Source organism: Talpa occidentalis, unplaced genomic scaffold (assembly GCF_014898055.3).
Source record: "Talpa occidentalis isolate TD23 unplaced genomic scaffold, MPIMG_talOcc4v2.1 talOcc4.96, whole genome shotgun sequence".
Taxonomy (NCBI): domain Eukaryota; kingdom Metazoa; phylum Chordata; class Mammalia; order Eulipotyphla; family Talpidae; genus Talpa; species Talpa occidentalis.
In genome coordinates this window covers 12,673-35,846 of record NW_023605372.1, presented here as the reverse complement: position 1 = coordinate 35,846, position 23,174 = coordinate 12,673, and the positions used below count along the sequence as shown (strand labels likewise).

General features: G+C 41.0%; 1 protein-coding gene across 1 annotated transcript; it reads right to left on the bottom strand.

The window, feature by feature from the left end:
• Positions 1-827: 827 nt before the first annotated feature.
• On the bottom strand, positions 828-22,918 carry LOC119237491 (PRA1 family protein 3). The gene is made up of 3 exons (XM_037501511.2): positions 22,542-22,918; positions 4,897-5,114; positions 828-2,445 (listed from the first exon to the last, which is right to left on the bottom strand). The coding sequence occupies exons 1-3, from the start codon at positions 22,715-22,717 to the stop codon at positions 2,273-2,275; spliced, it is 567 nt and encodes a 188-aa protein (XP_037357408.1). The 5' UTR covers positions 22,718-22,918; the 3' UTR covers positions 828-2,272.
• Positions 22,919-23,174: the final 256 nt, after the last annotated feature.

Below are 23,174 nucleotides of genomic sequence, written 5' to 3'. Positions count from 1 at the left end.
ATCTATATCTAAGAGGCTAAGCTCTGAAAGGATAAAAACACACTATACATGCTTAAAAGCTTGTGTGTATTAATAGTTGAAATTTTGGAAAACCCTTACTTAACAGTCACACTGTTAAAAGTCAGCAATCTCAAGAAGTCCAGAAAGAGAACTTTAATCTTATAAGTGCAAAAAGAATTATACAAACCCATAACTTATTGCCTCAATTCCCTGCTGTCCAAAAGTAGAACACTGCTATTTGGTATGACTGGAAGGTTTTATTTTGGGGAATTTGGAAAGTCTATGGCCATTACTTCATACAAAAAATATTTTATGCATTTCAAGATGCAAAAAAAAAAAAAAAATAACCTATCAAACCATACCAAGTAGGGAAATTCTTTTTGGATATCTGGGCAAAAGGTGGGCCGGTTTTATCAAGACAGGCAAAGTAGCTCAACATTATGCTATTTCTATCCACCCTCTTCCACCCTAAATATCTTAGCTGAAGACTTTGTTTTTAAAATGCAATGAATTATTGCATTCCTATGCTACATTTTTCTATTGTCATCCTTGCCACTGGATAATAATTGTAATGAGTATTTTTTAATTCAAATTGTCACTTTTCCCCATTAATTAGTCTACAAAATTCACCATATAAAACATAGGGGGGGCTAAAATGTGTATAAACCCAAGTAGGTTTAAAAAGGGATCCCACTGGAATTTAATTTTATTCTGGCTGGAAATTAATAAAGTACTGTGATTTTATTAACAGTATTTGAAAAACAAGCTGAGTATTTGCTGTATATCATCATTATAAGGTAGTCACTAAGTTTCTCAGATACTTAACACAGAGGTGCATTAAATAAAGTCTCACAAAAAAACGTCTTTCATAAATTTTATTCTTCATATTTGGGTAAGGACACAAATTCCAGACCATGTCTGTGAAATTATGGTGATCCCACTGTGCTAGAGATGGAGGCTGCAGGTTGGCCAAGAAATCAAAAGACAAGAAAAATCAGGAGCAGCACATGCTGTTGCTTCTTATTCTAGGACATCCAGAAGGTGCCTTCAGTAAGTGCTGCTCCAATTGTCTCCGTAAATCAATGTCAGAGAAACCTAAATGTTTTCTATTCATTTATGAAATCACTCAATTGGCAAGCAAAACATTTTGTATAATCTATTTCTAAATACATGGGAAATAAAGGAAGACTGCAACAAAATAAACCCATGCTATCTTAATTCTAATGTCTAGCTATAAAAACATATGCTATCTGAAACTTTTGTGAATCAGCAGAAGCTGGGGATCATTCCCTTTTTCATTCCCATTTTTACAAGTCTTTTTGCTTGGTTAGCTAGAGATGTTTTTCAGATTTCAAAAGAACAATATTTATTGTCCTCTTTGTGCCCCTAAGCCATTAATAAATATATACATTCAGCTTCTTTCTAAATGTTCCAGTTAAAACAATGAAAAAACATGGGAAACAATATCTTAGACACCCTTTTGTCATTAGAACAACAAAAATTGTGTAATATAAACAGAACTCAAGGTTTGTTTTATTTTTTCGTTTTTCAACAAGACTGTCAAGATTACGGGTTACATAGCTTTAGCCTCCTTAAAGAAGGTAACATTGTTTGCAACGAATACCTTCCTCAAGAAAACACATTACTGTTTCAAAAACTTACAAAAATTTGACAAAATAGTCTACTCAACAGCTATCTTTGTATTTGTAAACAAAATATAAACTGGTTTATCCAGTTTTCACTGCACATCAAACAGGCGGCCAAATGACAAAAATCACCTTTGATTTTACACACAAAACTCATTTATATCCCACCTATTATCATCATAGGGAATATTTTTGGAGGATGCCAGAGGGGATTAAAACAGCCCAATGCATGACATAATCCACATTAACAGTCTTCTTTTATTCACATTGCCTTGATACTGTACAATTACCTTTTTCCTACTGAACAACAGAGTTGTTACCATACAATCCACACTTGTTTTATTTTCTTTTATTCCCCTAAAGAAGTATGTGTGAACCACTTTTAGTCAATTTCAGTGACCCCACTTGAAAATTCAGACATCATAATAGGAGGGCAGTTTCTTTCTATTTCTGAGGCCTTCCCTCTGTAACATCAGAGATGTTAAGAGTTTGGCCTCCACATGCATGCTGCCACAGATAGCTCAAAGTATGTGCAGCCCCTATTTCAAGAACACAAATAGAAAGGAGGTTTGGATGTGGGCAAATTGCAACTGGATTTCTGTGGCAGCCCTCTCACGAGCTCAGATTTATTCCTTGACTTTACTGATATACTCGGTGAATTTGGTGATGTTTTCTTCCTGCTGTTCTAGGGCATCCAGAACAATGCCCATTGGCGTCCTCTTCAAACCTATTACCTCCATTTTATTCTCCAGTTTATTCTTGAGGTTTCGAAGTCTCAACGAAGCATGGATGAACATCACTGTAGAGAAGTGAAATATGGTTAGTACCAAAGGAACGAGTATCTCTCCAAATCAACATCATACTTCCTCTCTTCACACTATCAGTAGCTGCCTCAGTTAGCTACAGACCAATTGGTTCTATAATCAAGCTAAATCTTCAAGTGGATTCTTGAAGGTCTTTGTTAAGTCTCACATAAAGTTTTCTTTCTGTGTCAAAGAAAATATTGTATTCAGCAGGGCAAACTATAACCAGGCAGCAACGATCACTTAACACATTGATATCTTTACAAGTGCTACTTAAATGTCCTGATACTCCATGCAAATCAATGTCATTTGAACCTACTACAAACTGACTTGCAGAGTTTTTCAGAAAAGAATTCTTGCTCAATTTGGGGATTATATGTATTGTGAACCCTGCCAGAGGCCTGAGGGTACCAGGTGCCTCTGAGACACAGTGTTTCAAAGTGTTGGATACAGATGAAGAGACACAAATGTAAAGGTTCTATAGCCCAGTGTTCCCCCAAATCTGCTTCACCATTAAGAATTGTCTGTGTATGTTTATTTAGAAAGATTCCCTGGCCCCTCTCCAGGCTCTCCTGAACCAGAACTTTAAAGGGATAAATCTGGGATTCTATATTTTAAATAAGAACCACAGGTAATCTATGCCAGCAATTTTCAAACTTTAGATACAAAACCCAGAGAGCCTGTTAAATAGGCAAATGTCCCATCTGCACAACCCAAAATTTAGATTACAGTAAGGCTCCAGAATGTAAAATTTCCATTAATCACTCTGGGTGATTCTCATCCTGAAAAACACTGATATGCATACTACCTGGAAACGTCCAACCTACACTGGCCATTAGAAACATCTGAGGAGCTTTCTAAAACTACAGGTTGTTTGGGCTGCACTGTGGATCCACAAAATCAAGCCCTCCAAGGGGTGTGGCTGGAAATTCATATTTTTAATAAGTGTCCTGGATGATTCCCACAATCATCAAAGTTTGAGAATCAGTGATCTTGCCTAATTATTTTATAGATGAGTGAACTATAGACCATATAGGAAAATGGATACAAATCACATGACAGTTTCCAGCAGGTCCAGGAAAAGAAACCAAGCCCTTTGGATCTCTACCTATGTTACATTTCATTACACTGGCCTATCTCAGGCTCTGATGTGACAGTTACTAAAGCTAATGGAGCTGTATGTTTATGCAAAAATCACTGAAATACCAAGACTCTAGTGCATAAGAATGTTTTAAAAAGTCTGAATCTGTTTATTGAAATATTTTGTCCATAAGATGTGGTATTCCTCCATATTCTGAGCTTACTCTAACCAAACAGCTGATTTTATTTAAGGCATAAGTGAACATGTGAAATATTATTAAAAGTTAAAGGGATGTTCCAGTTACTTAATTCACTAGAATTTTTATCTGATTTCTGTTGATACAACTGAACTTTTACCTGTTCCTTATTTCAGGCTTCAAGTGTTTGGGATCTCAGCAAACAATGCATGTTAAAAAAAATCGAATTCTCTCAATAAGAATCAGTCATTGGTATTTATATATTCTGGGCTAATTATTCCTACAGACTTACAAAACTTTTGGAACTAATTAAGATCTTTTGCATAATGGAGAGTTAATAGTTTACTTCCAAACTAAAGTATTACCATTGTTGCTATATCAGGATGGTATGAAGGGCAATCTGTTAAAGATTGACAAGAGACTCTAACATGAGGCAAATGTGGAGCCCAATGAAGACTGCCATTTTCTTGCCATATGACTTGAGATTTGTTTTTGTTTTGTTTACTTTGTGTCCCCAGAGGAGCGTCTGGCAAGAACAGGTGCCCACTACACATGTGGGGAATTCACGGACATGAAGCCTGAGTCTTATGTTTCAGAAAACTCTAACAATTTTGTAGACATGTCAACCAATACACATAAACAAGTTCTGTGATGGGATAAATATGGGATTCTATATTTTAAATAAGAACCACAGGTAATCTATGCTAGCAATTTTCAAACGTTATATACAAATCACCCAGAGAGCCTGTTAAATAGGCAAATGTCCCATCTGCACAACCCAAAATGCACAACTCCCACCAAACTGGCCCATCGAACAACTGCACATACATATTTTGTGCTATAAGAAAAGGAGACTGGGCCTCCCCTGGTGGTGCAGTGGTTGAGCGCTGGGTTGCAAGGCTGCCCGCAGCCTCTGAAGCGCCAGTTCGATCCCTGGCCACCGCTGAGGGTCCCACAAGAAAAAAAAAAAGAAAGAAAAAGGAAGACTCAGGTTCACATACGCAGGCACTACTAATTCCCTTCTCTAATGAAGAAACTCAGGCACAGAGATTAGCAAATGATAGAGCTAAGATTCTCACGTCGGCAGTTTGACTCCCACCAAACTGGTCATTGAACAACTGCACCTACATATTTTGTGCTGTAAGAAAAGGAAGACTCAGGTTCACTTACGCAGCAAGGGAAATGTGATGCCAAACACAAAGACCATGACTCCCCCAAACAAGGATATAAGGAAGTAGCTGGCCAGCATGACCACCATGACAAAGGTTGTGGGGTACTGCTTCTTCATCCGCCGGAGGATATCTTTATTGTGGGCTGCCCACACAAAGCCCGTGAACACCAGCACCACCACAATTCCTCCAAGGATCATATTGAAGGGGCTCAGGAACCTGGAACATGAAAAAAGGAGAGAGACTAGGTCATCAGTAGTAATAGCAGGAGGAAGAAGGTGAGGAAGGGGGTAAAAACAAGTACAGAGAAACAGGGCTGCCCTCTCTTCCGAAATTTCATATTAAAACACTTCACTTTCATGAAAGACCTACCTTCGTACCTTTTGTTGCTGTTGCTAAACCAAAATAAATCTTTCAAGACAAAAGCCAAAAATACAAAACTGGAGGTCAGCATTGATTTGGGAGCAGCTAATCTGGAGACATTAGCACCCCAAACAGCAAGTAGGGGCCCTGCCAGACCTCTCGGAAACTACCCAGAACATGTTTTCATCACAGCACCTCTGCTTTTACCATATGCTAATGTTAGCGAAGTTATGTGTGTTATTTGCTATGATTTTGGGGGTCCAGCAAGGCTAAAAAATGTTTCCATGGGAATCCATGGTACTTGCTTCATCACTTTCTGCTATTTGGCTTATGAAAGGTTTCACTAGAGACAGTACTTTCAGACAACAAGGGAAACATTTGTATCTAAACTGTCTCTTTTAATCCTCATCAAGGCACCTAATTCCCTTCTCCAATGAAGAAACTCAGGCACAGAGATGAGCAAATGGTAGAGCTAAGATTCTCAAGTCGGCAGTTTGACTCCCACCAAACTGGACCATCCAGCTCACAAGCAGCCCACAACTTTAAGACTGCAGCCTATTTCGGAGGGTTGTGTTTAGCCTGCATGCATCCTCATTATAATAATCCACATTAGGTTTTATTTTCTTAGTTCTTAGAGCTTATTTAACTTCTCATAGAAGCTGCCACAATAGATGAACATAGAGTAGAAGTCATACAACACCTTCTATGGGTGAGAGCCAGCCTCCAGTCACACTGTTTCATAAGACTTTCTCTTGAATCCCAGTATGGTTTTTTTGTTTTGTTTTTATATATTTTTAATTTTTTACATCATTGTTCATTATTAAACAATATATGCTTCCCCCCCCCACCCCTTCAGGAGTAGTTCCCATAGAGTTTCCTTCACCAACGCACCCGTGCACCATCACCTCAGTTCCCTGTGCTCCTCCCTCCCTCCCTCTGATCCCTCTCCCTCCTCCTCCCCTGCAGGATGTCTCTGGTTTATAATTGTCTGGTTTTGCTTTGTTGTGTTTTGTACTGGTATTATTTTTTTACACTGATGTCTTATTTGGTTCCCCTATATTCCTGCTATAAGTGAAACCATCCAATATTTTTCTTTTTCCTTCTGGCCTATTTCACTGAGCATAATTCCTTCTAGTTCCATCCACATTGCTACGAATGGCATGAGTTTATCTTTTCTGATTGCTGAGTAATATTCCATTGTATATATATATGCCACATCTTCTTGATCCAGTCATCTATTTTTGGGCATTTGGGTTATTTCCAGGTTTTACCTATTGCAAATAGTGCTGCAATAAACATAGGTGTACAGGTGTTCTTTTGAATAAATGTCTCTGTGTCCTTTAGGTAGATCCCTAGGAGTGGAATTGCCGGTTCATATGGTAGCTCCATTTTCAGTAGACTGAGGAACCTCCAGACAGCTTTCCACAGTGGCTGGACCAGTTTGCACTCCCACCAGCAATGTAGGAGAGTTCCCTTTTCACCACATCCTCGCCAACATTTGCTGTTGCTTGTTTTTTTGATATGTGCCATTCTTACTGATATAAGGTGGTATCTCAATGTGGTTTTAATTTGCATTTCCCTGATTATAAGGAATGTTGAACATTTTTTCATATGCCTGTTGGCCATTTGCATTTCCTCTTTGGAGAAAAATATCTTTTAAGTTCTTCTTTCCATTTCCTGACTGGATTGTTTATTTTGTTTTTGTTGAGTCATGTGAGTTCTTTGTATATCTTTGTGATCAGTCCCTTATCAGTTGACTGGAGTGCAAAGATTTTTTCCCAATCAGTGGAATCCCAATGTTTTTTAAAAATATCTATAATACTTGAGATTTCATGATTCTCCAGGAAACATTCACCTTCCCACATGTCAATAGCTGGCTGGCACAACTGCTCATTCAGATAACACAAATACTCCCCATTTAGTCCTAGTTCCCACAATATCTCTGACATGAGGTCCCAGTGCGGGGGGGGGGGGGTGGGGGGGGCTGCCATTAATCACTGTTACTAGCAGTTGACTTGCACAGCTCTCTTACAGGGCCAGGCTGGCCCATGCAGGCACTTGAGTTTAGGATTCCTAGCATAGAGTCCATTATAACTCCTTAAAAGGATATCAACGTATCATTAAGAGAGGGGTTACTAACAGATTTACAAGCAAATAGCCTCCAGATTCACTGATGCATGAGCCAAAGATTACACTACTGTTGATAAAGGGGGAGACATTAGGAAGAGGAAACTTAGACCCAGTGCTCCCCTACGCTGACCCACTGTGTAGTCAGTATGTACAATGAGTAATCAACTTTTTACCCTCACAAGAGGCTAACAAGCATTTTCATGGGAAGGACAAAGAGGATCAATATGTTTTCACCATGTTCTGAATATCAACATGACTTCTTTGGAAATGAGGGAGAGGGAAGACCAGATAATGGAAGGTGATGCCAAGAACTAACTTTCTCTGAAATAGAACAGATGAAAGATTCATAGTCATGTCAGGATTCATATTTAGGATCGTTAAGATTCTTTTTAAAAAATCCCTTTAAATTTTAGCTCCAATTCTGCCTTTTGAAACATAAAGGCTATTTTAAAAGGTTTTTCAATAGGAGTGAAAGTACTGCATACAACATGGGTAAAAATCAGATAATGAATGTCAAACTGCTTTGAAGAAGTTAGAAAAAAATTCTATTAGAAGGCAAGAAATTAGACAGTGGTAACAGTAGTAGCACATAATTTAAAATTAAGCCCTACAGGGCCTCCCCGGTGGCGCAGCGGTTGAGCACTGGGTTGCGAAGCTGCCTGTGGCCTCTGCGGCGCTGGTTCGATCCCCGGCTGCTCCCCGGCCACCAGAGGAGGGTCCCACATGGCGAGCAGACCTCTCCTGCCGCCCGCTGCTCCCCTCAGCAGTGTACTTCGGTCCTTCTGCCTGCTCTGCTCCCCGCTCTGGCTCTGGTGGATTCTCTCACCCTCCCGTGCTTCTGACTGTACCCAGTGCATGTATAAACAAAACAAACAAACAAATAAATAAATAAACATGCCTCTATAAAAAAATAAAAATAAAATAAAATTAAGCCCTACAATCCTAAATTGTTTATTTCATTCAAAGCTTTTACAAATACTTACACCCTTCAAGGCAATAAAGTCTCTTCCTTGGAATAAAGTCTAATGAGATAAATAAAAGTGCAAAGACTGAGTTGTAACAGCTTTTAGAGACAATCCATATGGCCAACACTACACTAGCTGTGATATATTCAGGTAGTTTTTTTTTTTTTTTTTTTTCCCAATACAAGCACTGGGTACAGTCAGAAGCGCGGGAGGGTGAGAGATTCACCAGAGCCAGAGCAGGAAGCAGAACAGGCAGACTGACAAAATACACTACTGAGGGGAGCAGCGGGCGGCAGGAGAGGTCTGCATGCCATGTGGGACCCTCGCTGGTGGCTGGGGATGGAACCAGCACTGCAGAGGCTGCGGGCAGCTTCACAACCCAGTGCTCAACCACTGTGCCACCGGGGAGGCCCTATAGTCAGGTGTTTTTAAAAAGCTAAACTATATTTAATAATATGGGAAGACAATGATTGAATAGGCAGAAGCAACTATAACCCATTCTCTCTGTTAGGTGGATTTACATGTTATATAGATCAAAAGTAGGAATTTTTATAAGTAGTGTAGTGAAATGAACAATTAAAAATATCAGAGGAACTGCTGCTCAGGCTCCCAGCCCAGGCTTGCATACTCCAGCTACAACAGGTCATCCTTGTCTCATCTCTCTAATAACATTAAGGTGATTTCAAATCACCCATGACAGCAAAGCTGCTTTTGCTCCCATCTAAACCCTGCTTTCCTCTCTATTCTCCCGAGCCTCTTGTAGCCAATCTGAGCAACCCACTCTAACCATTTCCACCATCCAGCAGGCATGCTATTTTCTCTAATCTTTCTCTTCTTTATTACCTGGGTTTCCTTAGTTTTGCTATACTTTTTTTCTTCTCAAAAGCTTTATCTAGACTGTACCCACCCTATCTTCTAATTTAATACTAGAACTGGTCTTGGAAAGATGAAAATTTCCTCTCAGGCCTGGGGAAAGGGAGAATTGGACAGGGCAAAACAGCATCTTCTTTACCAGGTGGTGGGGAGGTCCAGAAACTCTAACAGATCAATAAATCACATTTCTAGCACCAAAAATATCTGAGCGAAATTATAACAAGAGACTAATAAGTTTTACCAGAAAGTAGGACGATGCGTAGTTTATTCCCATTTATTTATTCTATTTTCATATTTTTTTCAATAGCCACAAATTCCTTGAGTAACAAAAACATATATTTAAAAATGAAACTGGAGGGGCCTCCCCTGGTGGCCCAGTGGTTGAGCGCTGGGCTGCGAAGCTGCCCACAGCCTCTGTAGCGCTGGTCTGATCCCGGGCCACCAGCAAGGGTCCCACATGGCTCACAGACCTCTCCTGCCGCCCGCTGCTCCTCGCAGCAGTGTACTTCGGCCCTTCTGCCTGTTCTGCTCCCCGCTCTGGCTCTGGTGAATTCTCTCACCCTCCCGCGCTCCTGACTGTACCCAGTGCTTGTATAAATAAATAAATAAATCTTTAAAAACAAATAAATAAATAAATAAAAAATGAAACTGGAGACAGGTACCTACAAGGAACAAACCCTTTCACATAGTCTTGACATTGACCTATAACCCATCCAAGTATTTCTGAGATGCAAAGAAATTCAAAGATCAAAACTAAGTCAAAGAGCTAGAGTAGAGTGTTAAAGTTTAAGGAATCTCCTCTGCATAAGGTGCAAACAGGAGATGGTTGGTTGGTAGCAAAGTCTCCAAGATCTCCTACTAAATGCTTCCTAGATATCCTATTAAAATAGTAATTCATGAGGTGAAGCATATAATAAAATTAATGTTAAGCTTTTTCTGTTTTCCTCTCGACAAGAAGACATCTAGTTTGAATGTCTAAATAAAGTCTAGGACAAAGAACAATGAAAAACCCAAGTCTGACTCAGGCGATTCCAAATTTGCTTTTCACCTGTTCCCACTGCTCATGTTTGCAGAAAAGGAACAGAGCAGAGAGTCCTATAGAACTGGTGTTAGCTGACAACATGCCCAGCCACAATCTATAATTAGAAAGGAATGGAGTTTCCAAGTTGGAAAAATTAACAAAGTTAACTCAGAACAGAAATGATTTTCTTTGGTATTCTGCTTGCTTGCAATTCTATTCTAAGAAATAGTAAAATGGTACCACTTCAATTTCCTGGCACCTACCTATACTTGGAACAAAACAAACACACACACACCACTCTCCAGAGATTAATTTCATTTTCCAGTGAGTGCAGGAATTTGGGAAACAATTCTTATCTGAGATGAATAATGCTTTTAGTCAACAGTTGTCTCTTCATTACACCAGTCACCATAAACCCAGAGAACCTTTAAGTCAAGCCTTCCATGACAGTGCCACGGCATCTTTCGTGGGGACAATCACTGCCAGGCTCTGGTGGGAGGGTTTAGTTTACTGGCAGTTTGTCAATCAGAGGAGGGAGGAAGGGAGGTAGGGAGGGAGGGAGGGAGGTGGAGGGATGGGAGAAGGAGGGGAGAGAGGAAAGAGGGAACATGATTTTCTGTCTTTGGTAGAAGGAAATAGGACCTAGTGTTACAAATCAAAAACATTAAATATGTTTTCCTATTGTGAAATAAAAATATATACACATACATATATAGCATTCCAAAAAAGCAATCAATCCAATAAATAAATAAAACAATTAAAAAATCTAAAACAATCACTCGTGGTTTTAAAAGGTTTAGAATCCCATCCCAGAATCCTATAGTACAGTCTTTACAGATGCATCAGTCCAGTATCATTACGCAGATGAATAAAGTGAGGCACAGGGAAATGAATAAATATATTCAAAGGGATCCAGGAAAGAAAAAGGGTGTCAGTTGCTGTCACTGTGACAATTCACAGTATAACCCATTCAGTGCTGTTCACAAGCTTCGGGGATTTGCTCCCCACCATTCTAGAGTAAAGATCATCCTGGGAAATCCCTCACCATTCTCATTCCTCTCTGAAGAAAAGTGGCACATGTGGTAAGCTTGTCACAGTGTCAGCTAGCTATAGTGAGAGTTTCAACATAAGTTGCTGAAGGGGAAAAAAATCTTGGCCAATCACAGAACTTTAGGGCTAGGGGAGATCTTGAAAAAGTCACCTTATTCTACATATAAACAAAGCTAACCAACTGCAGAAATGGTGGTAAAGGTTGACCAAAGCAAAGATCCTCACAGCAATTCAAGTAGACATTCGGTGACTCCTTTCCTCGCTGCAATGCCAACAGGCTCCAAGGAGACAGTGGAATATTTCCTGAGCGTGGAAGTAGTTTTGCACTGAGTTCTAATTTTCTAACCCAAAAAGCTATTTTCTGCAGTTTGGTTCCTGAGGAGGCCTGACTCATGAGAAAGGAGGGAACAATTTACTCACAGAGTTCCTTACATAAACTTCCCTAAGATGTTTTCCTGTGGTCCTTATTCAGCCAGAAGAAATCACTGTAAATAAATGCCACACATCGCTATTCTTGTTTCTCATTGCTCTTAGAATAAAACAAGGATTCTTCACACTTTCCACAGGCCTGGGTGCCAGGAAAAGTGGAGTCTGAATTCTAGGCCACCCTCAATTCTCCAAACCTTTGATGTGGCTTAAGATTCATCTGCTTGTAGTAAGGGGCACTTTTAATGGTTAGTATGCAGGAACCCTAACTTGCAGCAGCCTGGCCTGCTACCTTCTCCTGCACCTCCACCTGACTGCATTCCATGTCCAGGGTTCTAGCTCTAAAACTCACCCTCCCTGGCCATGACAGGCCTGTGCACAATATTCTCTCTGCCTGGTTCACAACTACCATCTTCACATCTCAGCTTGATTGGTCCTTTCTCAGCTCTCTGACCAGTTTGTAGCACCACAGGCCTCTTCTTCACAGCACTTATCTCAGTGGCCATGTTACATTTATCTGAACGAGTATGGGATGATTGTTTCTGTCTCCCATTAGAGATTAAGCTCCCTGAAGACAGGGACCATGACATTTTACCCCCATTAACTAACAGAACACCTACACATAGTAGGTATTCAATAAATACTTATTGAAAGAAAAAAAAAAAAACTAAGAATATAGCACAATTTCTTGTTATTTAAATAAGTCAACGACTTTCAATGTTCCCAGTTAAGTGAAGTAAGATTTAGCTCGAACAAATCCTAATTATTTTCATCGGACACTAAATATTTCTGGAGAAATGGTCTCTGTCTGTACCTATAGAATTAAGATGAAGAGAACAAATGAAAAGGTAGAAATAGGAAAAATCATCCAAACTCCTTTGCAAATGTGAAAGATAATTATTGTGGTATGATTGGGTGAGGTGAAAGGTCACTGTGGCTTGCTGGAAGGAGGAACCTGTGTGAGGTTTGCAGTTAGTGGTGGTGGTGGGGTGACAAAGAGGGAGATGGATGCTCCTACAGGCCTGTCTTAATAGGCCTCCCTTTCTCTTTGATCTTCAGATAATGTCGACAGTCTCCTGTGGTTATTCTGGTTTCCCAACATAGATTCCATCCTGGCTAAAACTATTCCTGACTGCCAAGTCTAAATGTAAATGTGCAAATCAGTTCTGAGTAAATGTGATCAGTCTCCTAGAGCTAATCTGCATGTCCAGTTAAGATGGGATGGGAATCCGTCTCTTTTGTCAGTTAGGTCAGAGTAACCTAGCCATGAGGTTTCCTGCTGACTGAGCTAGGAAAGCCCACAGTATTTCTGGCACACTCACCATACTGAAGAGCTACTACACCCCTGTGTACTCAGCACCATCAAACTAAACACACATTCAAGTGACCCACAGCCTTGGCAGGAGCGCCAGGCTGAAAGTATTCATAGTAAGACACACCTTATGACCCTCAATGTCTTCTCTTGCATTTATCAAGCTAATTTATTTTTAAATAAAGGGCAGGTTAGACCTGGTCATAAATCTAACACCTCTCACACTAAATTAAACTTAAAATAGCACACAAGGCTCTGATGACACTGCAACAAATTATTTCAGAACTTTTTATCATGGCAAATTTTTCACATATACTAAAATGGAGCGAATGGTAAAATGAGTCCTCAGGTACACTCACCATTACTTTCATCCGTTAAGAATCCCTTCATCAATTAGAATCAAACTAACATGGAAAGACAGTTGTTTACAGACTAATTTCTTTTTTTTTTTCCAAACTATAATTTCTGAATGTTCTTAGTAGGTAAATTAAACTGTTGTCCTATGGTTAAGTTCTTGTAGAGCCCTGAGGGAAGACAGGGTTTGGATAAATGCTGGTAGGCCTGGAGACACTAAACTCCATTCCTATAAGCAGTTTCCTGTCTATTTACCCAATTTCTGCATTCCTTTTTGTTCCTCTGAGACAAGAGTTGCACCAATAAGAGAGGAGCAGATCAGTAAAAGTAGGCACCACAATCCCAGTTTTCCAAGTCAGATGGGCTTTCTGACTTCCAGGTGTCTCCATTAGCGAAAGCTCCATGGGAGGGCCAGGAAATTCTATTTATGGTAACAGCTTGCAGAATGGAGAGGCAGCTTGAAGGTTTTGTTGAAGATCATGGGCATGGAAATTTTCCCTGAAACCAGAAGCCAAGAGACAGAGGAGGAGGCTATGGGTAAGTACTCTGAAGCTGTGTGACAGAGGGCAGAATTCATTTTTCCAAAAGGAAAATAATAAATAATTTTCAATTGTGTGTCTCAACTTGGTATTAAGTGGACAGGTCAAGTTCATCTTTTAGAACTGGATTTCCTGCACAGAGCTCGCTGCCTTTAATAAGTTGGTTGAGAACTTTTGCATTCTAAGAAAGAGGCCAGAAATCTAAAATACTCTCATTTATTTGCATTCTTACAGAATCGTGGTAAATCTTTATGCAGGGAAAAGGGGCAGAAACCACCAACACCAGGCTGAAAGTGGAAAGGAACATTTTGTTTTAAAGTGTGCAGAGAGAAAGCAGTCAAGAGGAACAAGTTTATATAAATAGTAACAGAAGATAATTTAGTGAAAAGCAATGCTATTAGATGCAGAATTTTGAGATGGAAATTTTATCCAGTGTTGATGAATCTTTTACTAGTGAGTTCTGTTCTCAGGAGAAACACCTAACACATCAGAAGAAACACATAACACATCATGACAGGGGGGCCAGGTATATGCTTTCAGAGCAAATAAAGGGGTGTGGGAAAACAGCAAAAGGTGAATTCTGGGAGGATCCAATGAGGCTGGGTGGAGTTGTAATCCTGCCTGTATCCTCAGGGTCTTGACAACACCTGGCACATACGAGGTGCTCAGTAAATATTTGTTCAACTGAGTAGAAGGGGGAGGTGTGCTGTGGAGGTGGATGAGTAAAATTGAACAACTCTTTCCCCTGTCCATATACTCAGGGCCTCTCCCATTTTCGATATCTGAGAGTTCTGAAATCTGGAATCATAATATATAGAGGCGATCAGGTGAGTCAAGTTGAAAAGGTTGTGAGTTTATGTAGAAATATATTTCCATATGCTTGCTATACTTGCATAAACATTATGCGTTCAGCGTCATCTTACTGCCTTACTCTAGAACATAAGCTCAGGGTAGGCAGAAATCACAATGGTCTTATTTTCTACTATAGCCCCTAATAGTACTTGAGTAATGGTGTCAAAGAGTAATAGTGTTGAAGCTGATTAATCACAAAAACATTTACAGTGGAGTTTTCACATAAACAGACTGCAAATCAGTTCCATCTGCAAACGTCTTAGTACATTACCATCCAGAGCATTCCAGGGTTGTTTTAGTTTCTTCCTCTACTAACTGGAAACTTGGTTTTTCATCCTTGCAACATTAAGGTATCTGACCATTTCATTGCCAGTAGATGCAGGCCTGGAACACAGCGTGGGATCACACTCCTTTTTTAAGAATACAGTAATACTCTGTTCAAATAGTTACCAGCTTTCCAGAAACTTCTTTTTTTTTTTTTTTTTTTATTTTATTTTTTTTTTTTTTTTATAGAGGCATGCTTTATTTATTTGTTTGCTGGTTTGTTTGTTTTGTTTATACATGCACTGGGTACAGTCAGAAGCGCGGGAGGGTGAGAGAATTCACCAGAGCCAGAGCGGGGAGCAGAGCAGGCAGAAGGACCGAAGCACACCGCTGAGGGGAGCAGCGGGCGGCAGGAGAGGTCTGCACGCCATGTGGGACCCTCCTCCGGTGGCCGGGGAGCAGCCGGGGATCGAACCGGCGCCGCAGAGGCCGCGGGCAGCATCGCAACCCAGCGCTCAACCGCTGCGCCACCATATCAAGCAACTGAAAGCAAAATGTGACAACTGTTGGTTTCCACCCTCTGGTAACACTTCCACAGGCAACATGATGAAGCAATACTTTAGCTCAAGAAAATTGGGGCTCATTCATTTAACAGCTACTGTCTTAAGCAGAGAGGGGAGGAAGCACGAATGCACACAAATTTCAAAAACAGGTGCTTTCTGTCTGGAGATGCAGTGGAAGCATTTATATGTCCAAAGAGTTAAGAGTCCAAAGAGTCTCTGTGTGGCTGATGCATCTGATGCGGTGCCAGAAAATATGAGCGCTGATGGCAGAGGGAACTTATGAGAATAAGAATTAGGCAAGTAATACAAATCTTGTGGGAATCAGCTATCCGCTAAATTTGGTTAACCAGGAGCTTTGGAATATTTACAATATCATTTAATGGAAAAGTATTTCACTTCACATACGAAAAAAAAAAAATCAAGCTACTATTAGCAGTTTTGGTTCTGATTAGCCATGTGATCTCAAACCTTTATATTTGTAAAAACTGAGGAGTTGGATGGGATCAGTACTTCTCAACTTTCAACTTGAGGGTATATATCAGAATAATTTGGGGAGTTAAGAAAAAAATATAAATGTCTGGGCCCAACCAAGATCTGTATGTTTAGAAGCACTGAAGCTGACACCTAAGCATATAGGCTTACTTATTTAAATTTTGTCAGTGTTCGTTTTGAAGCAGACCGGACCAATGCTTCTTACATTTTAATATGTCTGTAAGTCATCTGGGAGTTGTTAGTACACAAATTCTGACCCATAGGTATTGAGTGGGGCCTGAAATTATCCATTTCTATGAAGTTCCAAAGTGAAAGATGATGCTGTTCCTGGGCCTATGTATGTATGGAATAGATTTCTCCAGCTATAATCTTTTGCATTCTATTTTTGGCACACCTACAATCTATCATATGCTTAGTTCTTAAATTACAAGTGCTATTAGATGTTGTTTTTCTTTTCACTTTGAAAATAGATATAGAGACTTCTATTGATGTATGTGATATAATAAGACTATCTAGCACGGAGATATCTCCCATCAAGGACAGAGAAGGTAAGTCACGCCCTCTTTAGTCTTAAACATCTTTCCTTTCTTCATTTAGAAGACACAAAGTTGGGGCCTCCCTGGTGGCGCAGGGGTTAAAGGCTCAGTACTAATCAAACTATGGCCAGCCGCTGTGGCATGAGTTTGATTCCTGCCCAGGAAGCTAACCCACTTGGCACAGCAGACCTCTCCTGTCTCACCTGCTGCTCCCCTCACCAGTGTATTTCAGTAGATCTGCCTATTTTGTTCCCCACTCTGTCTCTGGTGAATCCTCTCAACTTCTGCACCTCTGGTCTATACCCCAGTTCTTATATGCATTTATAAATAAAAATAAATCTTAAAAATAAAAGACACAAAGTCATTATTAGCAAAACACATATTTCTCAGCTTAGTAAATCAGTGTCTCCTGATGTGATGACATAATCACAAAAGGAAACTCAAATCTTCAAGGAAAGCAAAGTTTTATAATAAATACAAGCTGTAATTATAACAAAACCACTAAAGTTCATCATCATCTAAGACTACTGCCTAAGACACTACACAACTCATGAAAATGTTAAATATGCCTAGAACCTAGGATTTCATATAACTATGCAGGTAATGTTTGAGGGTTTTCATTTGCTAGGCCTTAATACACTTTATATTCATTATTTACCACCTATTTTATATCAGTGAAACTCTAGAGCCAGTGCAGAACAGAAAACTAATAAAAACTAATGCCAGAATTCTGTCAAAAAACAAAAAGACTGAGTCTGTGGAATCAGTAGAGACTTCTGGGCAGAACAATTTTAAAAAATAGCATAACAAATTTAATAAATCAAGGATAATAATGATCAATGTTATGCAGAGCTTCAAATCTACTCCATTCTTTTTTTTTTTTTTTTTTTTATTTTTTTATAGAGGCATGTTTTATCCATTTATTTTGTTTGTCTGTTTGTTCTGTCCACACATGCACTGGGCACAGTCAGAAGCGCGGGAGGGCGAGAGAATTCACCAGAGCCAGAGCGGGGAGCAGAGCAAGCAGAAGGACCGAAGTACACTGCTGAGGGGAGCAGCGGGCGGCAGGAGAGGTCCGCGCGCCACGTGGGACCCTCCGCCGGTGGCCGGGGAGCAGCCGGGGATCGAACCGGCGCCGCAGAGGCCGCGGGCAGCCTCGCAACCCAGTGCTCAACCGCTGCGCCACCGGGGAGGCCCCTCTACTCCATTCTTGATGGAAGAGTCAGGAGCCAGGAGTTAAAATCAAATTGCTTGGCTCTATGATTGCCAAGAACTCAGATCTTGTAACTTGTTATAAACCAACTTGTATTTAGTGAAGGTGATGTCGAGGAATCATCATGATCTTCTTGGTAAAAGAGTGGTAGTTCCTTTAGAGCAGCAGGGATTTTGACCCCCAGGGGACATTTGGCAATATCTGGAGAGATTTTTCGATTGTCAGGGGCTGAAGGAGTGGATGCTACTGGCATTTAGTGGTTAGAGAGCAGGGATAATGCTTAACCTAAAATATACAAAGAATTGACTATCCAAAATGTCAGTAATACTGAGAAATTGCAGTAGTATTTCACACAATTTTACAGTGACAATAAGAATTAGTGAAGAGTTGAATTATAAATTTTTTACACTACAGTTATCCTAACCAACATGCAGCAAGTGGCATTAGCACTGACGCAGGAGCTTATTGCTATCTGTTGAAATGCTCCTTTGAGTTTCAAAACTGCACCTTAAGTAGGTTAAAAGTTGACCCCTATGACAATGCAGAGGCCTTACATTCATTTACTTACTCTTTGCACTCACCAATTAAGCATCTGCTATATAGTAGGCTTCAGTGGAGATAGAGTATAAAAACAATAACTACAACAATAAGAAAAACACAATCCCAACTAAACCCAGTTTCTGGCCTCAAGGAGTCTACAGTCCAGAGAGGAAACAAGTGAACAGATAAAATAAAAACCTGTGGGTAATTACAAGGTCTGATATAGGCATAATGTAGGGCCCAAATAACACAGGCAATGATGGTCAAAAAGAGAAAGTTTCCTGCAAGAAGAATCCAAGTTGAAACTTGTAGGAATAGAAAAAGTAGGTAAGTAACTTAGAGTCTGAAATTTGGGTAGATAGAGCTATAAGAGAAATATGCTATGTTTCTCATCTCTGAAAATATCGACAATGATAAAAATAATTAACATTTGGAGAGTAAAAACTAGGAACTGGACACTATTCTAAGAACCTTGCCTATGTTAACTCAGACAAACCTCATAAAAGCCCTTTGAGGCAGGAACTGTAATTAGTCTCAATCTACAGAAAATAAGCTGAGGCACAGGGTGGTTCGGGTGACTTTCCCAAGGTCACATAGCTAGTGACTGGTGGTTAAAACTTAATCTTCCTTGGTGCCTAAGCTTATAACCACTGCTTTCTACTACTTGAACAGTCAGAAGATATGACAACTCCTCAACAAGAACAATTCAGGGACCTCCCTGGTGGCGCAAGGGGTTAAGATGCAACCTATTAAGCTATCGCAGCCACTGCAGCATGAGTTTGATCCCCAGCCAGGGAGCTACCCACATGGCACAGCAGACCTCTCCTGTCTTGCCCGCTGCTCCCCTCAGCAGTGTATTTCAGTCAATCTGCCTGTTCTGTTCCCCACTCTGTCTCTGGTGAATCCTCTCACCTCCCCCTGCCACACCTCTGGCCTGTACTCCAGCTCTTGTATGCATAAATAAATAAATCCTTAAAAAAAATTTTTAAAAACGAGCTATTTAGAGACTTACTCAAAGTTAACCTAGGCCTACTAGGCAAAAGTCATGTCCTGATAAACCATGCTTTTAGGAAGAAGACCCAACACTTCTAACCATGTATCACTAGGCCCTGCCTGATCAGGCCCTCCTACCCCAAATCATTTCTATCCTAAGCCCCCTCCATCTTCACACATGTATAGGTGGTCCTTCCAGTGTTTCTAGAGTTGGATGATATCCCTTGATTGTTCCTCTCCCTTCCTGTAATCATAAGGAGCAGACCCCTCTCTATTCTCACCCTATTTAGTGTTCAACACTAGAGAGGGTGGAGCTGAGGCTAGAATCCTCCCAGAGGATCTTCCAAACCAGCAGGGGAGGGCGCCATTGAAGAACACCTATTGAACATTGTCCTATCCCAGCAAACACTCGGACCACATTTTCACACACTTTATCAAGATAGTATGTGGAACTATCAGGTGCTGGGGGATCTAGAAAAAAAGCCTCCAGCACTGCTCTGACCCACACATCTACCGACATCGCCAAAACAGAATTCTCTTTAGAATGAGAAATACTCCAGAATCAACTAAGTTCCTTGATTCTGAAGCTTTTTGATTTCTTCCAACTTGAAGATTCTATAATTCTAAACCTCATGACTCGGGAAGAAACCTCATGACACAGTAATTAAGCACACAAGCCTGGGTCTGTGACTTTGAGTAAGGCACTTGACCTCTCTGATCCTCATTTAATAATCTCATTGGGTTATATGAGGTAATACGGGTCAATTACTTGGCAAAGGTACCTGGCACACAGAGCACTCAACAAATGTTTGTTTTTATTATTAATAGATTATTTTTTTAAAACTGGAAAAAATTACAGACTGTGAGTTTGTAGTACAGAGAAAATAGTTAAAGGTCATACATCCAATTTTCACCAGGAAACAAAGGAACTCTCACTTTTTATATGCACGTAATTTCTTTTTTTAAAAATTTATTTTATTTATTTATGCATACAAGAGCTGGGGTGTAGTCCAGCAGTGTGGGGGGTGAGAGGATTCACCAGAGACAGAGTGGAAACAGAACAGGTGGACTGACAGAAATACACTGCTGAGGGGAGCAGTGGGGGAGATAGGAGAGGTCTGCTGAGCTATGTGGGTAGCTCCCTGGCTGGGGATCAAACTGCTGCAGTGGCTGCCAATAGCTTCATACTGCTGAGACTTAACCCCTTGCACCACCAGGGAGGCCCCTATATATACGTAATTTCTAAAACATTTTACTAATGGTCTGTACCTTTTGTAAATTTTTTAAAATATGAAAAAGAAAAAATAAATTTCATGCTTACTATTCATTTTTTCCTTTAAAAATTTCACTGTCAATCAACACCGTCTATTTGAAAAGAGAAAAAGGAAGGGTCAACACCCTCAAACTGCCTGAGTTATATTTAGTCAAGGGATTGGCACTGGCCTTCACAGTGAAAATTGTATTCCATCACTGCAGCAAAGCTGCCCAAGCTTGGCTCTGGTTTGGGAGTACACCTATATGAAAATCAATGTTGGTTCATTTTCTGTACATTTGATTGAATCAAACCTTGCCCCATAACTATGTTTGGGGGTTACCTATAAAGAAAAATGCATAGCTAGATTACAAATGTCTTGCTCACTTCTTTACAAAAAGAGAGAAAAGAAAAGTGAATAAGAAAGCAAAATAACAGCTGCAATTTGACTTAATATTCATTATGCTTCAAAGAAATTTTTAGTGGGAGCTTCTGAATCTACCTAGCTGCCTCAAGTCTGTCCTATCCCACTAATTTTAACTTGGCTGCCACTCTAAATCAGAATAGGCTCAGAACCCGTGACCTTTACCTACCAAACCATTTTCAGTTTGGACTTCATTAGGTAACACACAATGATGATCCATGGAATAGTCTACATGTAATTGTCTTTGAAATCCCACAAATGAATGTTCACTTTTGCCTAGGGGCATTTAACCACACCCAGAAATTGTGAAGCTCTCTTTCTCGTCTGTGTCTTAAGCTTTTTTTTACATTTGCCATATGCCCTTGGGCCAGAATTCATGTTGAATTTCTCTTGGTGTGTTCAAGCTTGGCACAGAGAGGTGCTCCATAAGTGAGCCAAGGAACAGCAAATCAACCTGCCACCACCCTATTCGCCCTTTCCCATACCCTCCAAGGTTGGGAGTTCTTCTGTCTCCCAAGCCAGCAAGCTGTTTCCCTCTGTTCTGAAACAAATGCCAGGCACGTTTAATAGCAGGTGAGTTCCTTTACAAAGTAGAGGGTGGCTTTTTCTTTACAGATATATAGCATCAGCAAGATCTAGAATATCACCACCCATTCTGCAAAAGTGGGAGCAACATTTCTTAAAGGATGAACTATAAGGATACGTGGCTTCTTAGCAGAGCAGGTGTTCGTGTGCACATATGCAGAAATCACATACAACACAAGGCGCTCTTTAGTTTACGATCAAATAATGAAAACACCTTCAGACAGAGTCCAAAGATAACAGCCAAAGTAACCACGCCTGGCAACTCCAGGGAAAAACTGCAAAAGGACCCCGTTCCTAGCGTCAGAGCTGCCTTGACCCTACACTGGGAGAAGCGCCACCAGGGAACATCCACCGTCTTGCTCCCTAGCTCAGCTTTCTGCACGGTGAGGTAAGCACTTCGCTGAGAAGTCGACAAAGCGCGTCGACTTAGTGCCCCTTTTACTAACACCCCGAGGGAGGCTCAGTCCGGATCCACACCCAGTCGCCCTAAGCCTCTGCAGCCGGCGCAAGCCCCACCCAGCCAACCAGCCCAGAATAGCATTACACCACTTTCCTCTTTCTTGTTTTTTGTTTTTGTTTTTTTTAAACTGCACCACTGTAAATATCAATCTGTGCCTAACCGGGCACGGAAAAAAAAAAAAGTCTTTCTTTTCTTTCGCCCGGGGTTGGCGACTTGTCCTCAGCGGTAGGGCCCTTGTCTCAGCCCGAGGAGCAGAAAGCAAAAAAGACTCTCCCCCCAGATCGCTGCGGCCTGGCCCAGGGAAGAAGTTTCCACTGGCTTGGCCGATTGCAGCTGCCAGGGCGGCGCTGGGCTTGGAGAGTCTCAGCATCCCCCGATCTTGCACCCCGAGCCCCCTCCGTGCTGTCCCCACCAGCGCCGGGGAGGGGAACCCACTTACCCCACAACGGAAATCATCATGGCAGCCACCACCAGGTAGTTGGTCTGATAATAGAGCAGGTTGCTCACCACACGGTTGTTCCATTTGGAAATGTCCCTGAAGTCCGGTCGGGCGAAACGGTCAGAGCCCGGGAAGAAATCGTCCCAGGCGCGGAGCGGAGCGATGTTCACGTCCATGTCGCCGAGCTTCTTGTTCCTCGCCTCTGGAATCCGGAGGCGGCGGGAGCGGCAACCGATCAGCTGAGCTGGGTTATAGAGATTCTGGTGGCTCGGCCTCCGTTGGCTCTGCGGTTGGCGCACAGCAGTGCAAACGAAACTGGAGCGGAAGGGCGGATTTTCTGTTCCTTCTTTCCTGCGTGATTGGTTCTAAGTGGTTAAGCAGAGCCTGCGACAGAGTAAGGGACGGAGCTCGGAATAGTGGTGAGTGACCGAAGGAGACCCGAGGAAATCCTTGTCTGAAGCGAGGTGGCAAGGTTTTCCCTAACAGCCCGAATACCAACGGTCTCCTTTGACATATCTCTTTGGGGTGTTCAACCTAGGGATGTGTGCTGGACTTTTGGGGAAAATACTGGCAGCTGTTCACATTCCAAATTATATTTTTTAAAAAAATGGAATGGAAGATGATTCTAGTGTT

Bases quoted from the DNA above. Each gene is read 5' to 3' on its own strand.
- LOC119237491 (XM_037501511.2), bottom strand. From the start codon at position 22,717: ATGGACGTGAACATCGCTCCGCTCCGCGCCTGGGACGATTTCTTCCCG. The intron at 5,115-22,541 runs GTAAGTGGGTTC...TTCATGTTCCAG, and splicing joins ATGATGATTTCCGTTGTGGG to GTTCCTGAGCCCCTTCAATA. The intron at 2,446-4,896 runs GTAAGTGAACCT...ACTTCTCTACAG, and splicing joins CATCACATTTCCCTTGCTGC to TGATGTTCATCCATGCTTCG.